General features: G+C 40.9%; 1 protein-coding gene across 2 annotated transcripts in view; it reads right to left on the bottom strand.

Annotated features, from left to right (window-relative positions):
- Positions 1 to 1,835: 1,835 nt before the first annotated feature.
- Positions 1,836 to 17,760, bottom strand: part of LOC115583760 (RNA-binding motif, single-stranded-interacting protein 2-like) — a 33,174-nt gene continuing 17,249 nt past the window's right edge. For both annotated transcript variants that reach the window (XM_030420935.1, XM_030420934.1), the window contains exons 3-14: positions 16,560 to 16,618; positions 16,054 to 16,145; positions 12,055 to 12,212; positions 11,865 to 11,944; positions 11,648 to 11,757; positions 11,403 to 11,446; positions 11,099 to 11,192; positions 10,934 to 10,984; positions 10,408 to 10,518; positions 10,157 to 10,234; positions 7,922 to 8,009; positions 1,836 to 6,270 (exon numbers count right to left, since the gene is read on the bottom strand). In XM_030420935.1, coding sequence (XP_030276795.1) covers positions 7,929 to 8,009; positions 10,157 to 10,234; positions 10,408 to 10,518; positions 10,934 to 10,984; positions 11,099 to 11,192; positions 11,403 to 11,446; positions 11,648 to 11,757; positions 11,865 to 11,944; positions 12,055 to 12,212; positions 16,054 to 16,145; positions 16,560 to 16,618 — 958 coding nt within the window. In that variant the 3' untranslated portion in view covers positions 1,836 to 6,270; positions 7,922 to 7,928. The remainder of the gene's footprint in view (positions 6,271 to 7,921; positions 8,010 to 10,156; positions 10,235 to 10,407; positions 10,519 to 10,933; positions 10,985 to 11,098; positions 11,193 to 11,402; positions 11,447 to 11,647; positions 11,758 to 11,864; positions 11,945 to 12,054; positions 12,213 to 16,053; positions 16,146 to 16,559; positions 16,619 to 17,760) is intronic.

Below are 17,760 nucleotides of genomic sequence, written 5' to 3'. Positions count from 1 at the left end.
GTGAAAATAATTAGTTAATTCACTAAGTTGATTTAGAAGTTTCAGTGGGCCTCTACTTTTAAATAATGTGTCAAACACATATCTCACACACTCCTCATATGCTCAAAGTCTTATACAACAGGCATCCTCCACTTTTCCTTTAAGAATCTGAATGAATCTTTTTCAGCAAAGAACAACAAAGAAATATACAGCCTAAGGCATATACAATGACAAAAGGACTGTAAAGATGACACAAACGCATTGTGAATTCCACCTCTTCACTACTGTCACTAAAGCGGCCGCTCCCGTTTGTGTATCTTTTCACACTGGCCGAATATGATGTATTGGCTCCAAGCTCTGACCAGGTATCCACGTCTACATCTCCAGGACAAATGGTCTCAGTTATATCAGTCAAGCCGTCTGGGCTTGTGCTCCATGACTGTCCTCCAGGTGACTTCAAAATTCCCATTAGACTCTTTCACTGTGACGTTTTTTGGGACTCTGGGCTCAAGAAGAAGAAAAGTAAACTTCTCAGCTTTCACTCTGTTGTTCTGGGACTGGATCAGTCTATTCCAGGCAGCTGCAGATTTCCAGTTTAAAAGTCAACTTACAGCTATCGTTGACGCTGATGAATGGACGTGCTGTGCAGTGGGCTCTCTCTCTTTTCATGATATGGAAAGCTCTTGATGGAAATATTGCATCACTGATTCAGTAGAAAAGCTTCCGACTACCACTCCTGGCCATGTTGTGGTAGACATTTCAATTTCAAAAGAAAATAGCCTGATGAGTTAGGTTGTGAATAAAAAAATGGCTGGCTACAAAATGTCAACATGCAGAGACATGAGTGCAGGGAAGGGTAGATATTGTTGTGCATCATAAGATGGGAGAGTGTAATATACCATGTAATATACTCACTCAAGTACTATATTTAAGTAAAATTATTTGAGGTACTTTACATGAGTATTTAAATTTTCTGCTACTTGTATTTTACTTTTAACTCACAATATCTTAATTTTTCTTACTTTGCAGATTCATGCTGCACCAGAGCCAAACATACATTTTAAATCATTAGAAGTGATTCTGACAATCAGAAAAATGCAGTGAAAAGTGTCAGATCTGATAATCAGTAAACCCATAGTATACAGTATATACATACATACATGTAAATATATTTATAATTGACTTTTGTTTTTTCTTTTGATTAAATCAGATATATTTCATAATAACCTCAATTCATAAATGGTAAATTTATAGTTAATTAAACTAAAGTTAATAGTTATTTCAGTGTTCATAAACAAATACATGCTTTATAAACCATTTATTAATCAAAGGTTTACAAACATTAGTTGCAACCTTATAACGGTCAAGGTCTAAGTAATGATTAAAGTTGAACTACACAGTATTTATAAACCATTTACAAATTATTATAAACATTACTTGCTACTGAACAATTGGCATTTAAAGCATTCCATTGTTTAAATGTGAAATAACATTTTATCTAAGTTTAATTAACTATAAATGTAACATTTATAAATGGTTATGGCAGATAAATATGGAAATGTTCTGTCTGGTACCACTTTGTCTTGTAAGGAGAGACTGAAGATTGACTGTAAATAAAAAGATGTAAAAGATAAATGGTATAATTTATTTGAAGTCTTTTCTTCAGGGCTTTGAAAAGTCAGGGGGATATGAAGCTTTTACTTCAGCAAAATGGAGGCAACTTGCGACGACATCCACCAGTACAGCAATTATCAATACAACTGCAGCAACAGCAGCAGGATGAAATGACCCATCTGCTGTCAATAGTCACCTTAAGACAGTAATAATAATAAAAAAAAACACAGTTCACTCGATAATTGAAACAAGGCTTTTATTAAAAAAAAGAAAAATTGACATTTTCAAATTCAAAGAGAAAACCAAGAAAGAAGGAAAGTCTCATTTCAATCAATAAAAAAAACACAAGTTACAGACAATTTAGCAACTCTGGCACAGGAAGACAAAAGTAGCCAAGTGGCTTTGAAAAATAACCAAATATCAAAACCTCTTTCCTCTAACAAAACTGTACAAAATGAGTTCTTGTATAAATAATAAAACTGTTCACAAACAGGGAATGAGACGAGCCCGCTGGATTTTCAAAGTGTGAGTGTGAATTGGTTTATACAGTGTGGAGCAACAGGACATGTCTTTGTTATTTCAAAATATGTTCAGAAATATGAGTTTTAATAAAGTAAAATAGAACTATTTAAACTATCCAATAACCAAAAAAAATAGCAAACTAAGTCTTTATATTAGAATGAGGAAGTCATTATTGAAAATCAAACATATGAGGGGTACTCTGTATCAACCAAATTAAGATATTCAAGAAGACATTTTGAAAATCCAGACCGGGCAACATCTAACCACCTGTTTGGAAATCCTGTTTTAGCAGCAAAACATTTTGAAGCTATGAAATAAGCCATTGAATCTACATCAGGATGTTCAAAAAGAGCATTTTCAAATTGGTGTCGACTGAAAATAATAAGTGCAAGGAGATCTTTTTTTCTCTCCATCAAATATTGTGCACCGTCTTTTGGGCACACCTCTTTTGTTTCATAAAATTTGAATGTAACTTAAGGTTCTATAATTTTCAACCATTTTCATGATGCTGAATAATTTTGGAGCGTCGTGTGTTTCCTGTCATTTTATCTCTGCTGATGAGCAGACAAATAAAATAAATCAACACTGCATCGTAACAGGTGGTCATTTCATAGTTCCAAAATCCCGGTTTATGTATTAAAAGTGATGGCTAATACATGGAATATCATTTCTCTGAACATATAAACAATATCCATGACATTTTCCTTCATGGTGCACTGAATCTGAAAACTTGGTAGTCACTGTGTTATCTGGACAGGTTATAATTCATAAAAAAAATCCAAAAACGACAAAACACACAAGAAGAAGCGAACAAAATGTGTAAAGAGGAAGTGGAAGGAGAAAAAAAAAGACTATTTACAGAACTAGCTCTCGTGTCTGAAAACGCCGACTATCATTAAGGTTCTGTGTTTCTCCTGGGTGTCAGCGCTCAAACACTCCATGATGTTCACTGAGGGAAACTCATTTGAATTAAAACACGTAATCAAAACCAGACCGTTTTGGCAGCTGTTCACTTTGATCCGCGCACTGATGACGGATACAGTGGTGCCCAAAATGTTCTCACAGAACCTTAAAGTACGAGCAATATGCGAGCATCATAGTTGAAATTTATCAACAGAATGTGAAGAAATAACTAGTTTTGACTTTCTGTGTCTACGCTACAGTTGTTAAAAGTATGTAGCTCGAACAACTTCAGGGTAATAGTCTACTACACTTGGTAATTCTGACGTAATCGGTTTCCTGACATCTTTAAAGTAAACTCAACTTTGTAAAATTTACAGTGCATGTAATGCAGTTAGATTGCTGACGGGCTAGACTGCAAATCGTAAAAGTTGATCTTGCTTTAAAAAAGGTCATGAAACCAGTTGCCTCAGAATTACCAAGTGAATTGGTAAAATTTTAACAACTTAAAACTGTTAGTCAACTTTACCAGTTTGTTTTAGGGGTACCGGTTTACTCGTTTTTGTTAAAGTAAAGTCATTTGTCAGATTTTACAGTGTAACTGTAAAATGTAACAATGTCCAACATTCCTGTGACACTCCCCTGGTAGTCTGAACTACCAGTCTGGGCCGCCATTTGAACAGCTAATCGAGCTAACTAGCTCACGGCAGCTACAGATAGCAGCAGCTAGCAGTTACTCTGGTGATATGTTGCCCCCCTGGTCTCTTGTGTCTGGATTTGACAGGTGGCCAGTTTTTACATACTGCACCTTTAAACTGTGGCCACAGTGTGAAATATTGCGTGCATGTCACCAACCATTATTGCGACCTCTTCTCTTTCTGAGTCTACCGGAAACCAGAAGGCCAACAGAGGAAGTTCGTCTGTGACAGAGAGCTAAAAAAAAAAAAGATGGGTGGCTACAACATCTTTGGTTGAGGAAACGAACAACAGGAAAACACAGCAAAAAGGTCGACGTGTGAGAAAAGTAAAAGATTAGAACAGGATCGTCAAACTGCGAGCCTGGAGACAGACGTTATCACACTGTGTTTTTCAATGGATTCAAACATGGATGGTCGAGGAGCAGCTCCCCGAGAAGACTACAGCTAACTACTCAAACAAGCCCGATGCCATTTTTTTCTGCAGTATATACAACTTAGTGTCAATCCTACGAGAGCTCAGGCAGTTCATCCAGAGAGAAGACATTAAGGCTTCGCTAAAAAAAGGGTTTTTGCAGAATTTTTCGGATCACTCACAAATTCATTCAGACTTGCTGTCTCACTAAAGGCTGTAAGAATCGTCTTTAATGGCACTTCCATGGTCTAGTGAGCAGTCCTTTGTAAAACCACGATTTGTATTATCTACATATCTACAGTTTTTGATGTGTGTATAAATTAAAGGTCAACATATTTTGAATGTAGTGACGCGAGCTCCACTCGGTTCGTCGCGTGTATGAAGCCTCTGCTGCAGCATCAGTATGAGTCTTTTGGATCAGCACTAAATGAAGTCATTGTTTGGTTCTGAACGGCTTTCCTACAGACAGGTCCGACACAATATGAGGACAGACGACGAAAAGAAGTTTGGAACGGAGACCTGTGTGAAAAAAAAACGTGATGTGCACAAGATAAACAGCATCAAGAGAGAAAAAAAAAAACGACTAACGTCTACTCTACTATAAAAAGCTAAACTCTACAGCTACAATCAAAACTACTTCAAAGATAAATCCATCAAAAAATAAGGCAAATTAGCTCAAAAAGTTTTCAAGTGACAGACGAAAGAAAAAAACAAACAGAAAAAAAAAAAAAAAAATCACTGACAGAGAATCAAACTCAGGTGACAGCAGCAGCATCGAAAACAAAAACAAAGACCTACAGCTCCCCTTCCTGTCAGACAAATTATTCTCAGGGATTTGCTTTTGCTCAACTATATCTTAATGTAGTCACTGCATTGTTCTTTGTACACTCTCAGTACTCTAACCGCTCAGATCCGAAGCACATTTTGCTTCCGCTCCTTCGACGGAGGATGAATTTTAATGATACCTGAAGGTTCGCCACAACAAAACCGCTTAAAACCACTTCTCACGGACACGGATGTAATGTGGAGTCACATTATAGCAACACAGGACGACTACTAGCATGAAGAGGTATCATTCGGAGGGTGAATACAGGACTTGAAGTGAAACGAAAAGTCTAATAATTTACACGAGCCAAGCATCAGAGCTCATCATTTACACGTGGGATAAAGATAATCACTTTGTCTTTATAGACTACAGTATTAAATAATTTCTTTTTCTATAAATGTATGTTTCAATTATCTAAAAACTCTAAAAAATATAACTATAATTCAAATATAAATAGAAATAACTGATTGTCTTTTGTTCACCTATGGAATAATGGTTTAAAGTTTAAAAACAAGAATGAGTTTGACTAAACTATAAACAATGTTATCATCATCATCTGTGCGTGAAATAGAAATCTCTGCAGCAGTTACAGGAAGAAGAAGTAGCTTTAAACGGTTTGCCTCCCACGGTTACAATGACTCCACACATCAGACCAGCAAGTGTTATTTTTTTTGTGTGTGTTTTTTTTTTTTTTAATCTGTACAAATTGTCGCCCACGCTGCTGCAGGTAGAATGTCAAACAACAGACATCAGGAAATAAAAAATAAAAGTTTGCATATTTTACAAAAAAAAAATAAAAGACACATTGTGTTTCAACTCTTCCTTGAATCACCCTGAAACGTCCAGAATGCTTTATCTTTTTTTTTTAAAATAAGAATTTGTTATATTACGTGCACAAAAATAATGCTCTGTGTCTTTTCCTCCTCTCATAATTTTTTTTTCTGTTTTTTTCTTTTAAAACTTCTCGTTATGTTTCCTTTTTTTCAGTTATCAAAATAGATCAAAGCTTCTGTGAAGAAGATTCCCACCTTTGGTTGATCAACTCTTGAGGATGTGAGCAGGAAAGTCCAATAATGTGAGTGTTGTCCTTTTTTAAAAAAAAACAAAAACAGAAAACAAAAATATACAGACATACGCACGCGCGCGCACACACACACACACACACACACACACACACACACAAACACGCACACACATGTTCCTTTTGTTATCCATGTTCAAGTCCGGGTGCTTTGTGATGGTATGGAGCACAGTTCTCCTCCAGCTGAATCCTGTTTGGTTGGATTCATCTCGTGCCCTCGGCCCCACCCTGCTGGGAGCTGGAGAACACACACACACACACAGTAATGACACACTGAACCTGCTCAACTTCATAGTTAAGATGCAATTAGAACACAGCGGTTATTTTGCTTTCTACAAATGCAGGGTTAACATCATCCTATAAAATTGTTAAATCTGAAAATGGCTTATGTGTTTCAGGTTTCTTTAGATCGGTAATAATAGAAGTAACAGCAATGTCAACATACTGAACTAAATAATTGTGTTTTTAAGCTTCTCTGCATGAACAATTATTTGAGCTGCAGGGATCCTGATTCCTAGCACCCAGGAAACAGTTCACATTTTTTGCACATCTGGTCCCCTTGTATCGAAAGGTCTTTTGAAAGGGTTTTCAGTTAGATGCCTGAAAGAAGGTCTGTGGATACCACAGGCTTAAGATATTTACACGTTTTGCTCTATGACATAAAATACATCAGTAAATACTCCACCTATTAATTACACAATGTTGGGGTGTATTTAAAAAGGCTGTTGCTAACAAGTGGCTCAATGAGAACGCAGAAGTTGTCACATCTAGCACGGAGACTCATCCATTCACTGGTGCGTCTTGACAGGCTGACTTCAGTTGCAAATTATTCTTACTCTGACTTTGCCCCTTTTAGATTGATCATTTTATAATAAAGTGTTATAGTATAGTGTTGTAGGGAGCTTAGTGTTGGTGGCATTGATGTCATGCGACCTCAGTGTGGTTCGTTTATAGCCTAACGTTGTTTTTTTACTTCTGACGTCTGCATTTATGCTTCCAAAAAGTGGAAAAGATTATCTTACTGAACAAAACACGTGTAAGTATCATGAACTTGTGTTTGTCACAGAGACTATTTTCTGCAATAATCTAAAAATCCAGTGGAAAAATACCATTTGGTTTTGTGTCAGGGAGATCTGGGCGACACTAACTTCAAGGTTACCCCACAAGATTAGACCGTCCTTGCAGCAATCTATTGCTCCGAATGCAATCCCTCACTGGTAATTGAAGGTGTTTTACAATAAAGCAGCCATGACAGGCTCGACCCCTGAAAAGATAGTGTGACATTTTCGTAGATTATTTTGCTTTCTGTCAGTTAGCTTAGCACAAAAGAATAGAAACAGGGGGAAACAGCTAGCATGGCACCGGCCAAAGGCAGCACCTCTAAATCTTATTTGTTTAATCGGAGAAACACTTGTATTTTTTGGAAATTCCACTCTCTGCTGTCTGACCTCATTGACTTCAGGAAGTCACTGCATCTTCTCATCTAATTCTGTAAATCAATTAAGCATAACCAAACTGTAAAACTGTCCAACTCCTCCTTTAATGTTTGCAGTATATCTGTATGTGCAATCAACCATGTTGTCACGTTTTAATGCAGCAGTAATGTCAGCATGAACATGAAAGAAAAAAACTGTAGCTTTTCCAATTTGCACCGGTCTGCACTGAACAGACTTCTATAACTAGAAGTCTGAACTTTTAATTTAACTTAATCAAATTAAAAGGTTTAGTTTAAAGTTACACTCTTTTGATTTTCCAGCACAACAGCACAGGAATGTCACATTAACAGTGTAAGTCTCATCTGTCTGAGTCCTCGGGTCCTAAATGGACCAGCGTTTATGCTGATTTGTTGAGTAAAGCATGGCCAGGCTGAGAAACTCTCTCTGTCTTACCTTAGTTTCACTTGGTGTGTTGGTAAGAGTAGCTTGTGTGTTCTGCGGGAGTCTCCATTGCAACCTGTTGCTGTTGAGCCCCGTTCTCCTGGAAAAAGAGGACATGTTCAAAGACTATAAACGACAAGAAGAACACAAAGTAGAAATAGAAGTATTTTCCCACTGCTCTCCCCACCAAGTCAAGATCAGTATCTTTGAGTGGATGAAGCAAAGAACGGTCAGATTTTTAACCCAAAGCCAGTGCACACTACAGGACGTATTTACTGTTAATTTTTAAGAGGCATGCTCAACATTTATCTTGCACTTTAATTGAAATGGTAATTCTGTGTTCATTTAAACCAGGGCCTTATTATGGGTGCGTACAGGACTAATAGGTACAACATTTTCTGAGATTGAGAGCTGAGATTGTTTTTCTGTCTGACCACACTGTGGAAAGGATCCCTACAGAGACAAACCTTTTTGTTGAACAGCAAAATCACTTTGGTTAATTAAGAAACAACTATTATACCACTTTGTTCAAAGCTACCAGACTCCACTGACAGAAACAGTCATTTTACCTCGCAGAACACAGGAGCTGCTACCTCGAAAGATTAGTTTGTTCGTGCCATCATATAACTTTTAAAGGGTTTGGTCAGATCCGAACTATCTCATCAACTATCTCTTAACCGATGTTTTGTTTATATTATGCAAATGGGGAAATTAATAGGCTTTTGCAAGTCTGGCTCTAGTCTACGAGGCATTTCAATATTGAGAAAAGAAATTGCAATTTATGTCACGATTGAATAGATTGTGATATTGTTTTTTGGCCAGATAGCCCACCCTGACCTGTTTGTCATTTAAATACCATGCTATGCAAAATGACAACAACAAAAAAACAAGGGGACCAGTTCTTAGAAATGTCGGAATGACCCTTTGAAGAGTGGCTGAAGTTTAACTCTACCTCCACGCCCTTCTCTCTACTTCTCCCTCTCCTCTCGGACCTCCCACTTGATCTTATCTATCCAAACACAGCCTGGGTTCCCGCCTGACAACTGTGCCTCTCCCCATTCATAAACTTGATTCTTTTTTTCTCATTCGCTGTCTTGCTCATCCTGCAGGCTCCCACCGCTGTCACTGAGCTCCACCTTCCAGTAAATGATTCAAGACTCCCCGCAGGCTCAGATGCAGCCCCCCCACCCCCCCACCCCCAGAGCGCTTTGCGAGAATGTGTTTCAAAAATGTGGAGTGTGTGCCAGAAGCCTTCATAAGGTTGTTGTGACTCTCAGCAAAAGCCCCTGAAGTTTGAATAATAGAGGAGCTATTGTAGACCCATACTGTGTGTTTCAACAGCTTACTGTGCTGAGAAGATTACACGGTGAAATATAAGTAGCATATGTAATTACATTTATTAAGAAATAAATTGCTGCTTTTAATTATTCAATGAGACAGTGAGGAAGACACTAAACCACAACGTAAATGTTTGCAGTGAAAAACTTTTTTTACATCGTTTGAGTGTTTTTTTAGAGCACTATCATGCCTCATATTACAGCAAAGTTACAAGCAAATTCAAATGATTCAAGAATTAAAAAAAAGTAGACTGCTACTGCAACCCAACTCGGCTTCATCAGCTTATCAGGATTTAACTGTGCCAGTGAGAAAGATTTGATTAACATTTCATATCTTTCAGCTCTGAAGCACGGCTCTCATGCGGTTGCTGCAGATATTGGACATTTTTACTGAAAACTGTATTAACCGAACTTTTAGATTAGAACAGCTAAAACCTCAAAACCTCAAGGAATTTCCGTGACGTAACGACTAAAGATGCACTGACACCCAGAGAACTCACAGAGAGTCTGTCAGTCCTATCAGGTTTCTGCTTCTCCTCCTGTGTTTCTGTTTCTAAATTAGCACATGAATCAATACAGCCTGAACTACCATGAAAGCTGAGATACTTTTTTTTTTTTGTAATTATAGAAAAGAACTGAAGTAATCAGAGCCAACTGGCTTGCTTCTACCTGTCGTACAACACTACACACACACATACACACACCTTCAGGGCACACGGACACTGTCCAGCTCAGTCACTTTGAATTATCATCTCCCCTTCTTTTGTGCATTAACTCTTCTACTCCTTAAAGTGCATATGAATATGACCCAGTTTTTAGTAAATACGTCCCTGCGAGAGCTTTAATCATTAGTCATCCACTTCATGGCAATATTGAATGCAAGCAGCTGAGGTTGAGGCTAGCTTCATACCTCTTGGACACTGGAGGGAGGCACTGGGGTGTACTGGGGGATGTAGGTCCCCTGCATAGTTGAGTTGGCCGGAATATACTGTAGGGAAGGCAGAGAGGAAACACAGAGGGTGTGTAGTATCTGACATGAACAGTTGACCTTGTGAATCTCAGGACAGTTAGCTACCAGGACTTTTTTTTTGCCTGAATCATCTTCTGTGTGTGTGTATGTGTCTGAGAAGAAAGTGTTGTGCGAGCGTGATTGGTACTGACTGTGCCCGTGCTGCCCAGGGACAGATGGCTTAGCTGCTGGGTGAGAGGTCCCATCATGGACGTTGGCTGGATGGACATGGCGTGATCCATAGTTGGGGTAAGAACTGTACCCTGTGAATACACAGAAACACACACACATTCCAAAGTGTGAGTCTCTAATGTGTTTACAGATTTTCAGTTCCTGAAACTATAGCTGAGAAACACTGCAGCCAAAATCACATTCTCTCTCAACAAACCTGATTCTAATCACGTGATTATCAGAGCACATTGTTTTATCACCATATTATTAACAGAGCATCACTGTTAATGGGCGAGGGTTAGTCAAACATACACAAATCCGTCACAAACTACATTTAAGCTATAGGCCATGATGCTGATTAACATCTGATCGACATTTGGCCAGAGTTCATCCCACAATAAAACATTTGCAATACATTGTTGCTGACAGATAGCTACCAAATTCAAGCCAAAGCACATTAAGTGGCCGAGTGTTATATGAGGGGAGGAGACGGTGGTGGATACTCACAGCTGGCTGCATGAGGTATGACTGATGGTGCATCCAGGACGGGCTGTGTACCTATAGATCAGGAAACACGTCATAAAATTGAAAAATAAAGTACTGACATTGAGGCCGATGGCAAATCAGTACGGCCCTAAAGTATATTCATGTGAGTCATAAATACAATCCCACCTGGTAGGATGAGACGGGTGAATGCATGTAGGGTGAGAGAGAAGTCTGGGCGATCATCCGGTTTGGAGCCAGACTGTAGGGTGAGGAGTAGAAGCTGGAGAGCAGACAAGAGCAAAGCGGGAAAGTAAACATGAAGACAGACACACCGTGTCAACAATCTGCGGTATGTCTCCAGCTATGTCAACATCATTTCTGTGTTCCTTCGATGCCCAGCAGAGGGCAGCACAGCACTAGATTTTGAGCACTTTGCTTATTTTCCTGAAGGGTTGGGACTGTTTTCAGTCAGTTCCTGCATACCACTCACCCATTTTGTAAGGCTGTGGGGTCATACGCAAGCGTCATTCCTCCCTGGGAAAACAATACACAGGATTCAGAACCAGTGAGGTCATGCAGACACCGATGCAGTCTGTGTTAAAACAGTCAGCTTGCACACAATGAACAAATTCCAAACTTTCTAACATTCTCTAGCTTTGCTTTCCAGCCAGAATCGTAACATACGAGTACAGGAAGTTCATAGAAGGAATGTTGAGTTGAAAGGAGTCAACTCACCGCGTCTCCGTCTCTAGCCCAGGGCCTTCCATTCTGAAGGTACTTCCCCTGGTTCTGCCTCTTCTTCTGACCTCCGTCTGCAAACTTACATAATAAGGGCTCTGTGGGCACTGAAGAAGAAGCAACACATCAGACAGGAGAGTGAATTCAGTGACCAAAGTGGGAAGCTCCGGCAACAACAATATCAGGTTCTTATGACACAAAACATTCCACACACCAGGCACTCCCGGTGGAGTCTTGATGAATTTGCCATTGAAATGCTGAATTATGGCCTCGCACTTCTCTGTGGACTCCATCCTGAAATGCAGTCAAAGTCAAGTTTCATTTGAAGCCATAACTGCTTTTTATTTCAAACACAAATTGTGCTCAAATCATCATCTCATCATGTCGGGATGCTGCAGTCTGACCTGGCGAATCCCACCCCGCGGCTGGTCCCGTTAGCATCTCGGAGGATACGTGTGGAAATGACCTGGCCAAAGGACTTGAGCATGCTCTCAAGCTCCTGCTCATCCATAGATACTGGCAGGTTGGAGATGTAGAGGTTGGTGGGGTCCTGTTCTTGTTGCTGTGGAGTAAACAGATATGAAAATCAATTCATATACATTTTTGTTTTATTGCAACTAGGGATACACAATATCGGCAGTATCGACCAATAGAAGCTTTAAATCACTTTCTTTTAAGCCATATGCGAGCAGGTTGTAATGTGAAGTGAAAAATGAGACTTTCCCCAGCTCTCTCTGTCGCCTGTAAAAGACTGTGGGATGGTTTGCTTAAGTTGTTAATGCTGCTGGACTGTGGATTTCTTTGTGAATGGGTCAGGTTTGGTTTTTTCCGCAACAGTCCGAAGGATGTGACTTTATGCACGTTCACAAGTGCCTCATCTCAGTGCCTCTCAACACTCCACTAACAGAGAGCAACAGTAGCTAACATTACCAAAGAAGTAAAAACCAACTTCAGGTACAACACAGAATTTCCACAGAGCCCCTTTAAAATTAAATATCAGCATCAGTTAAAGTCATTTTCTTGTTTTGCCCAGTGGATTTGTACATTTTGAAAAAGTATTGTTTGGATACATATGCCAGAGGGTCATTCCAATAAGAATGCGCATAGTAATATGTTAATTCCACTGCTTACAGAGACTTGATGTTCTCTGTGACTAGGTGGTAAAAACAATATGTGGATATATTGATGTTTGCATAGTCAATAGGCCAAAATGAGTTGGAAAATATCAGATATTGACAAAAATCCAATATGCTGCATCCCTAATTGCAATACCAAGGTGTGTTGGTGCGAAAGCTGCACACATCTGAAACTTTTGCACACATTCTTGGATACTTCTACACAGCTTTCAGATATCCCACTGTAAGTACTTCATCTTAAATGTTAAATAAATAAAAGTCACAAGATTTATTTTCATCACTTTCAAACATGTTTGCAAATGCAAATGGGAAATGTTCTTGTCACTTTCAGGATCTTTTTCGCACATCAGAAACCCCTTGTGTAGGCAGTCTTTCCATCAACACCTGCCATCACTCTCGGCACATTAATTCTTCATCATATCCACGCACCATGTCAAGCATCTTATTGCAATAGGACCCAATATGAATTCAGTGTTTTTTAGCAATTAGTGCCCGACGAAAACACCGAACCCCTGAATAATCTGTCACCCATGCGGTGCATGTGTCATAGTCTCAACTGAGGTTGTCTGCTTTTAAAAAGTCCATATGCACAAACACACACACTGACACACACAAATATGAATTTGTCTCCAAAGACTAAGTCACACGTTCTGGAGGAATGTGGTCTTATTAAGACATCTTAATAGCTGCGAGTCATTGAAAGAGGAGAGTTTATTCACATACTTATTTTGCAGTACTAGCTTGAAAATGAAACCTTGTGTGAGTGTGCAGAAGCAGACAGGAAGCCAGGCATGAAGTTAAAGAGTACAGAGAGCAACAGGAGCCTGGCAACCGGGAGGAAAGAGGCAGGGCTAAAAAGAGGGGAAGGGAAAACAAGAGAGTCAAGGAAGAGGATAGAACGGAGGGAGGGAGGGAGAAATGAGTCGAGCTTAAAAGGCTGATATTTTGTACTGACAAGATAGGAAGTAGTGGGAGTCTTGAGTAATTTGTGTAATGAAAGGACAGAAAGAAAAAGAGCAAAGAGGGAAGCGAGGATGAACGAGCGCCTGCTGATTAACAACCTCTTCGCTTCCATTAAAATGTATTCTATCTCATGTCCCCTCTTCCAAACACTTATTACTAACTGTTAGAACTGGGCCTTAAAATGATATCACAATATTTTTCAGCTATTTTGTGATACACGATACACATCTTGACAAAATCAAATAAGTATTGAAACAAGTAGAACAGTCAGAAAAGTACTTCCCTTTATTGGGATGCAGCCTTTTAAAACCAGGAAGAGGCAACGTTGATATTATATCATGGTATAACCAATTCAGTTTTGTCAGTGTTGCATGAAATAAACTGTAAGACGCACGCCAAGCAATCTTTGTGGTTTGTCATTTGCACTAGTCTGACCCCTTTAACACAGGGGACAGCCAGGATCTAGATGCTAGCAGTCAATGAGTTTATTGATTCAATAATAAAGATTGATGGTGTTTGTTTATGTTATCAAAGTGTGTCAATGGCTATCTCAAATTAAGATTATGAGTAGCCTCTGTGCTCAGTCGTGAGCCACCTGGCAAAGAGCTAACCTATTTTCTGTGATTGCCGTCATTCTGGGTGCAACCATTATGTAACACGGTGGCACAGTGCAGACCAGATGAATGCAGTAAAAAAAAAAAAAGTTTTTGTACTTTTATTTACCTTTCACCCGTGCAAACACGCACAAGATCCCATTTCATATTCAAACAAATATTCAGCCTGTCGTAGATATGAAAATGCTGCTGGACCCAGCCCAGACACATGTGAATGGGATTTGCTGAGGCGTCACAGTGAATTTTTGTGTGTTTGTGTGTGTGTGTGTGTGCACGTGTGTGTCAGGCCCTAGGTGAGCCATGTCTGTTGAGGTGTGTCTCTTCGTGTCTGCTGGATTTGCCTGCCCGTGTGGTGAGCAGCGCGTGCGAGCTGACGTCTGAGTTGAGCAGGGAGGTGCTGGGAAGTAAGAAGGGATCTATTTTTAACCCTGCCATGGTTCCCCTGCCCCTTTCGCATGCGGCTCCTCCAGGCCCACAGCCTGGGGACCTGGGCGGCCCGTTCAGGGACTGAGTACACTCAGAGGACAGCGAGTGCAAGGTGTGGCTCGTTCTGTTTGTGAACAACACGCTGCAGCAGCCATGGTGAAGGTGCAAACAGGTGAAACTGCACCTCAAGTCTTTGATATCAAACTGACTTTAGGCTGCTGCTGCTGCTGACCTGAGGTAACCCACTGACTCTGGAGCGGCTGTGTATATTTAGGGTTTTATAGTGGTTATCAACACCTCTGACTGAGCACATGTTGTCTGGGTGAGTCGAGTCTTGGTGTCCAGTTGCACTTGCCCGGTATTGAGATACACAGGATTGTGTGGCACTCTCACGGAGGAGGTGCAGTTAAGTTAGACTCCGGGTTTAGTTGCACCGGACTGGTTCGGGTCAACTGGCAGCATAGATCTGTTACAGTTTTCCAGGGCTGGGCTGAGGGAGACCCTGGTGTTACATTGCACAGTGGGTGTTTGGGTGCAGGATGGGGGGGGGGGGGGGGGGGGGGGGGGGACACTGGGGTGGAGTGTATTAAGTACTGGTGTCTGCCCCAGGCCTGGGCCCAGACGATGGACAATGCCAGACCATTGTGCCTGCCCCATTGACAGTGGGTGTAGTGGCACCCTCCCCTGGGCTCCCTCAATGGGGAGCCTGAGAGCCGGAGGGATCAGCTTAATGGGCCGACAAGAGTTGCTTTGACTGCAGACACTTGGACAAAGAGCTCAGAACAAGCGCTACAACAGGAGCAGGTTAGCAACATACACAAGCACAGAGACGAGGGCGTGAGGGGGAAGAGAGAGAGAAGGTGATGAGGAGGGAGACGACGAAAGAGGAGACAAAGACGATGAAAGGAAAGGTGATGAGTAATTCTGCTTGAGCAGTTATGCCTCTTGCATCTGTCCATTGCTGGCACAGGTTCAGCCAATGAAGTCTAACAGACGAACGCCTCCCTATAAACCAGTGTTTATCTTGAACCTTTGCCAACAGGACACTTGCTGCCAATCAGTTTACCTTTTACATGACAGAGAGGGTGAATGTGTGTGTTTGTGTGTGTGTAGGACTGTTCGTGGTAAAAGTTTAGCAGGTGGCTCTTTGGAGATCAAGAAAAACGATGGGACTAGATCATAGGGGGAACAAGACGAGCTCAACCTAGCTGGTGACTGGTGGTTGTACAACGGAGATGAACAAGAGCTGGCTGATTTTTCTTACTTTGGCCATCTGAGCCTGGACCCCACTGGACTTCAGGGCCGTGACAGCTTTCTGTGCTGCTGCTGGACTGTCGAAGTCCACAAAGCCATACCCTGTAAAAACACACGCAGGCGTATTACAACGGCTGGGTTGTTATGAGGGAAGTGCTGCGCTTCCCTGCTGAGAGTTTGATAAGAAAATCAATAGCACTCTCATATCTTATCTATGGGCTGAATATGAAGCTACAGTCAGGCGATAGTTAGCTCAGCAGATTGGCCTCTACAGAATAAACAAATAAGATACAACATGTTAATTTCTGATCTTTACATTGATATTTCTTAACTAAAGCCAAGCTAAGCTAGCCATCTCCCAGTTGTAGCTTCATATTTAGTTTACAACCATGAGAGTGACATCGATCCTCTTGTCTAACTCTCAGCAAGAAAAAAACAAAAAAGCGTACTTCCCATAATGTTGCAACTTCTCTGTTTAAACCAAAAATGACAATGAAGGACAACAACACAACCCACCTTTACATTTGTTGGTGGTTTTATCCAAGATGGCCTTGGTCGAGACAATCTTGCCATACCTGCGGGGACAAAGACAAACAGAAAACGGCATGAATGACAGACAGGGTGACTGCCGGGCAACGGGAGGGATCTGCTCCTGCCACGAACATACCGATCCCATCCCACTTCCTAAGGCTGCGTGACTGCAGGTGTAAACATGAATACGTAGTCCTTCATTCAATTGTGTCAATCAGGTGTCACAGAAAACTCTGTCTGCCTCCACCCTTCTGTCTTTGTCTGCTGGTGGAGCCTTTTACAGTAACTCTGCTCCTTAGCGTTGTTTGCGAACAGACAGGAGACAGCACCCCGGGGCCAAAGACAATTTGTTCCAGGCCCGTCTTTACCACACACGCACAAACACACACCTCTCGACTAAATACAGCTCCGCCATTGGGTATTTTTGGTTCAAATACAGCTTTAAGGTGCTGTCAGTAGCCATGTCTGACTCACAAATAGAAATATTCACTTTCAAAGGGACTCTGTTTGTTTAATCCACATATAGAGTGTATGAAACATAAGCCAGTGTCGTGACCTGTTACGTCACTTGTCATTATAAAAAATAACAAAGGACAATCAAAGAGGAGAATCAATTAATGCACTGACGCAGTCAGTTTCCTAGAGCATTCAGGGTATGATATTCACCTTTAAAGCAGTGAACGTGTTAAGTAACATGTGAAGACTAATGGAATGCAGCTTTATAAGAAGGTGCATCAGCTCTACAGTATAATAGACCTGCCCTTGTCTGGTGAATTTAGCCAGTGAGGGAGGCTGGTGTTCCTCTGTTTGGGCGACATGGCGTCTGGGCGGAATGCACACTGTAACCTGATGCTTCACCCCTCCGGTTCGCCTTCCTTCCCACCACGTCCCTCTCCCTCTCTCTGTTTTTCCACCCTCACATCGCCGTGTGCCGCTGGGTCCTACGCTCCCACCTAGTTGCAGTGGACATTTGCCCAAATGACTCAGATCTGACTAGACGGTCATGGCACAGATTACTGACACCAGAGAAGTATTCATGCAAAAATGCTGTGACCTCATCTCCTTCATGTTTTCAAAAAGCACACACATATTAAGGCCGTGAATCTCTTTTAAGAAAAAGACAAACACAGTAGCAGATTCAGATGTGAGCAAGCTTTATATCCAACTGGATGTGTGCATTTCTCTC

This window comes from Sparus aurata, chromosome 6, assembly GCF_900880675.1.
Source record: "Sparus aurata chromosome 6, fSpaAur1.1, whole genome shotgun sequence".
NCBI lineage: Eukaryota > Metazoa > Chordata > Actinopteri > Spariformes > Sparidae > Sparus > Sparus aurata.
This window is presented reverse-complemented; position numbering and strand designations above follow the sequence as displayed.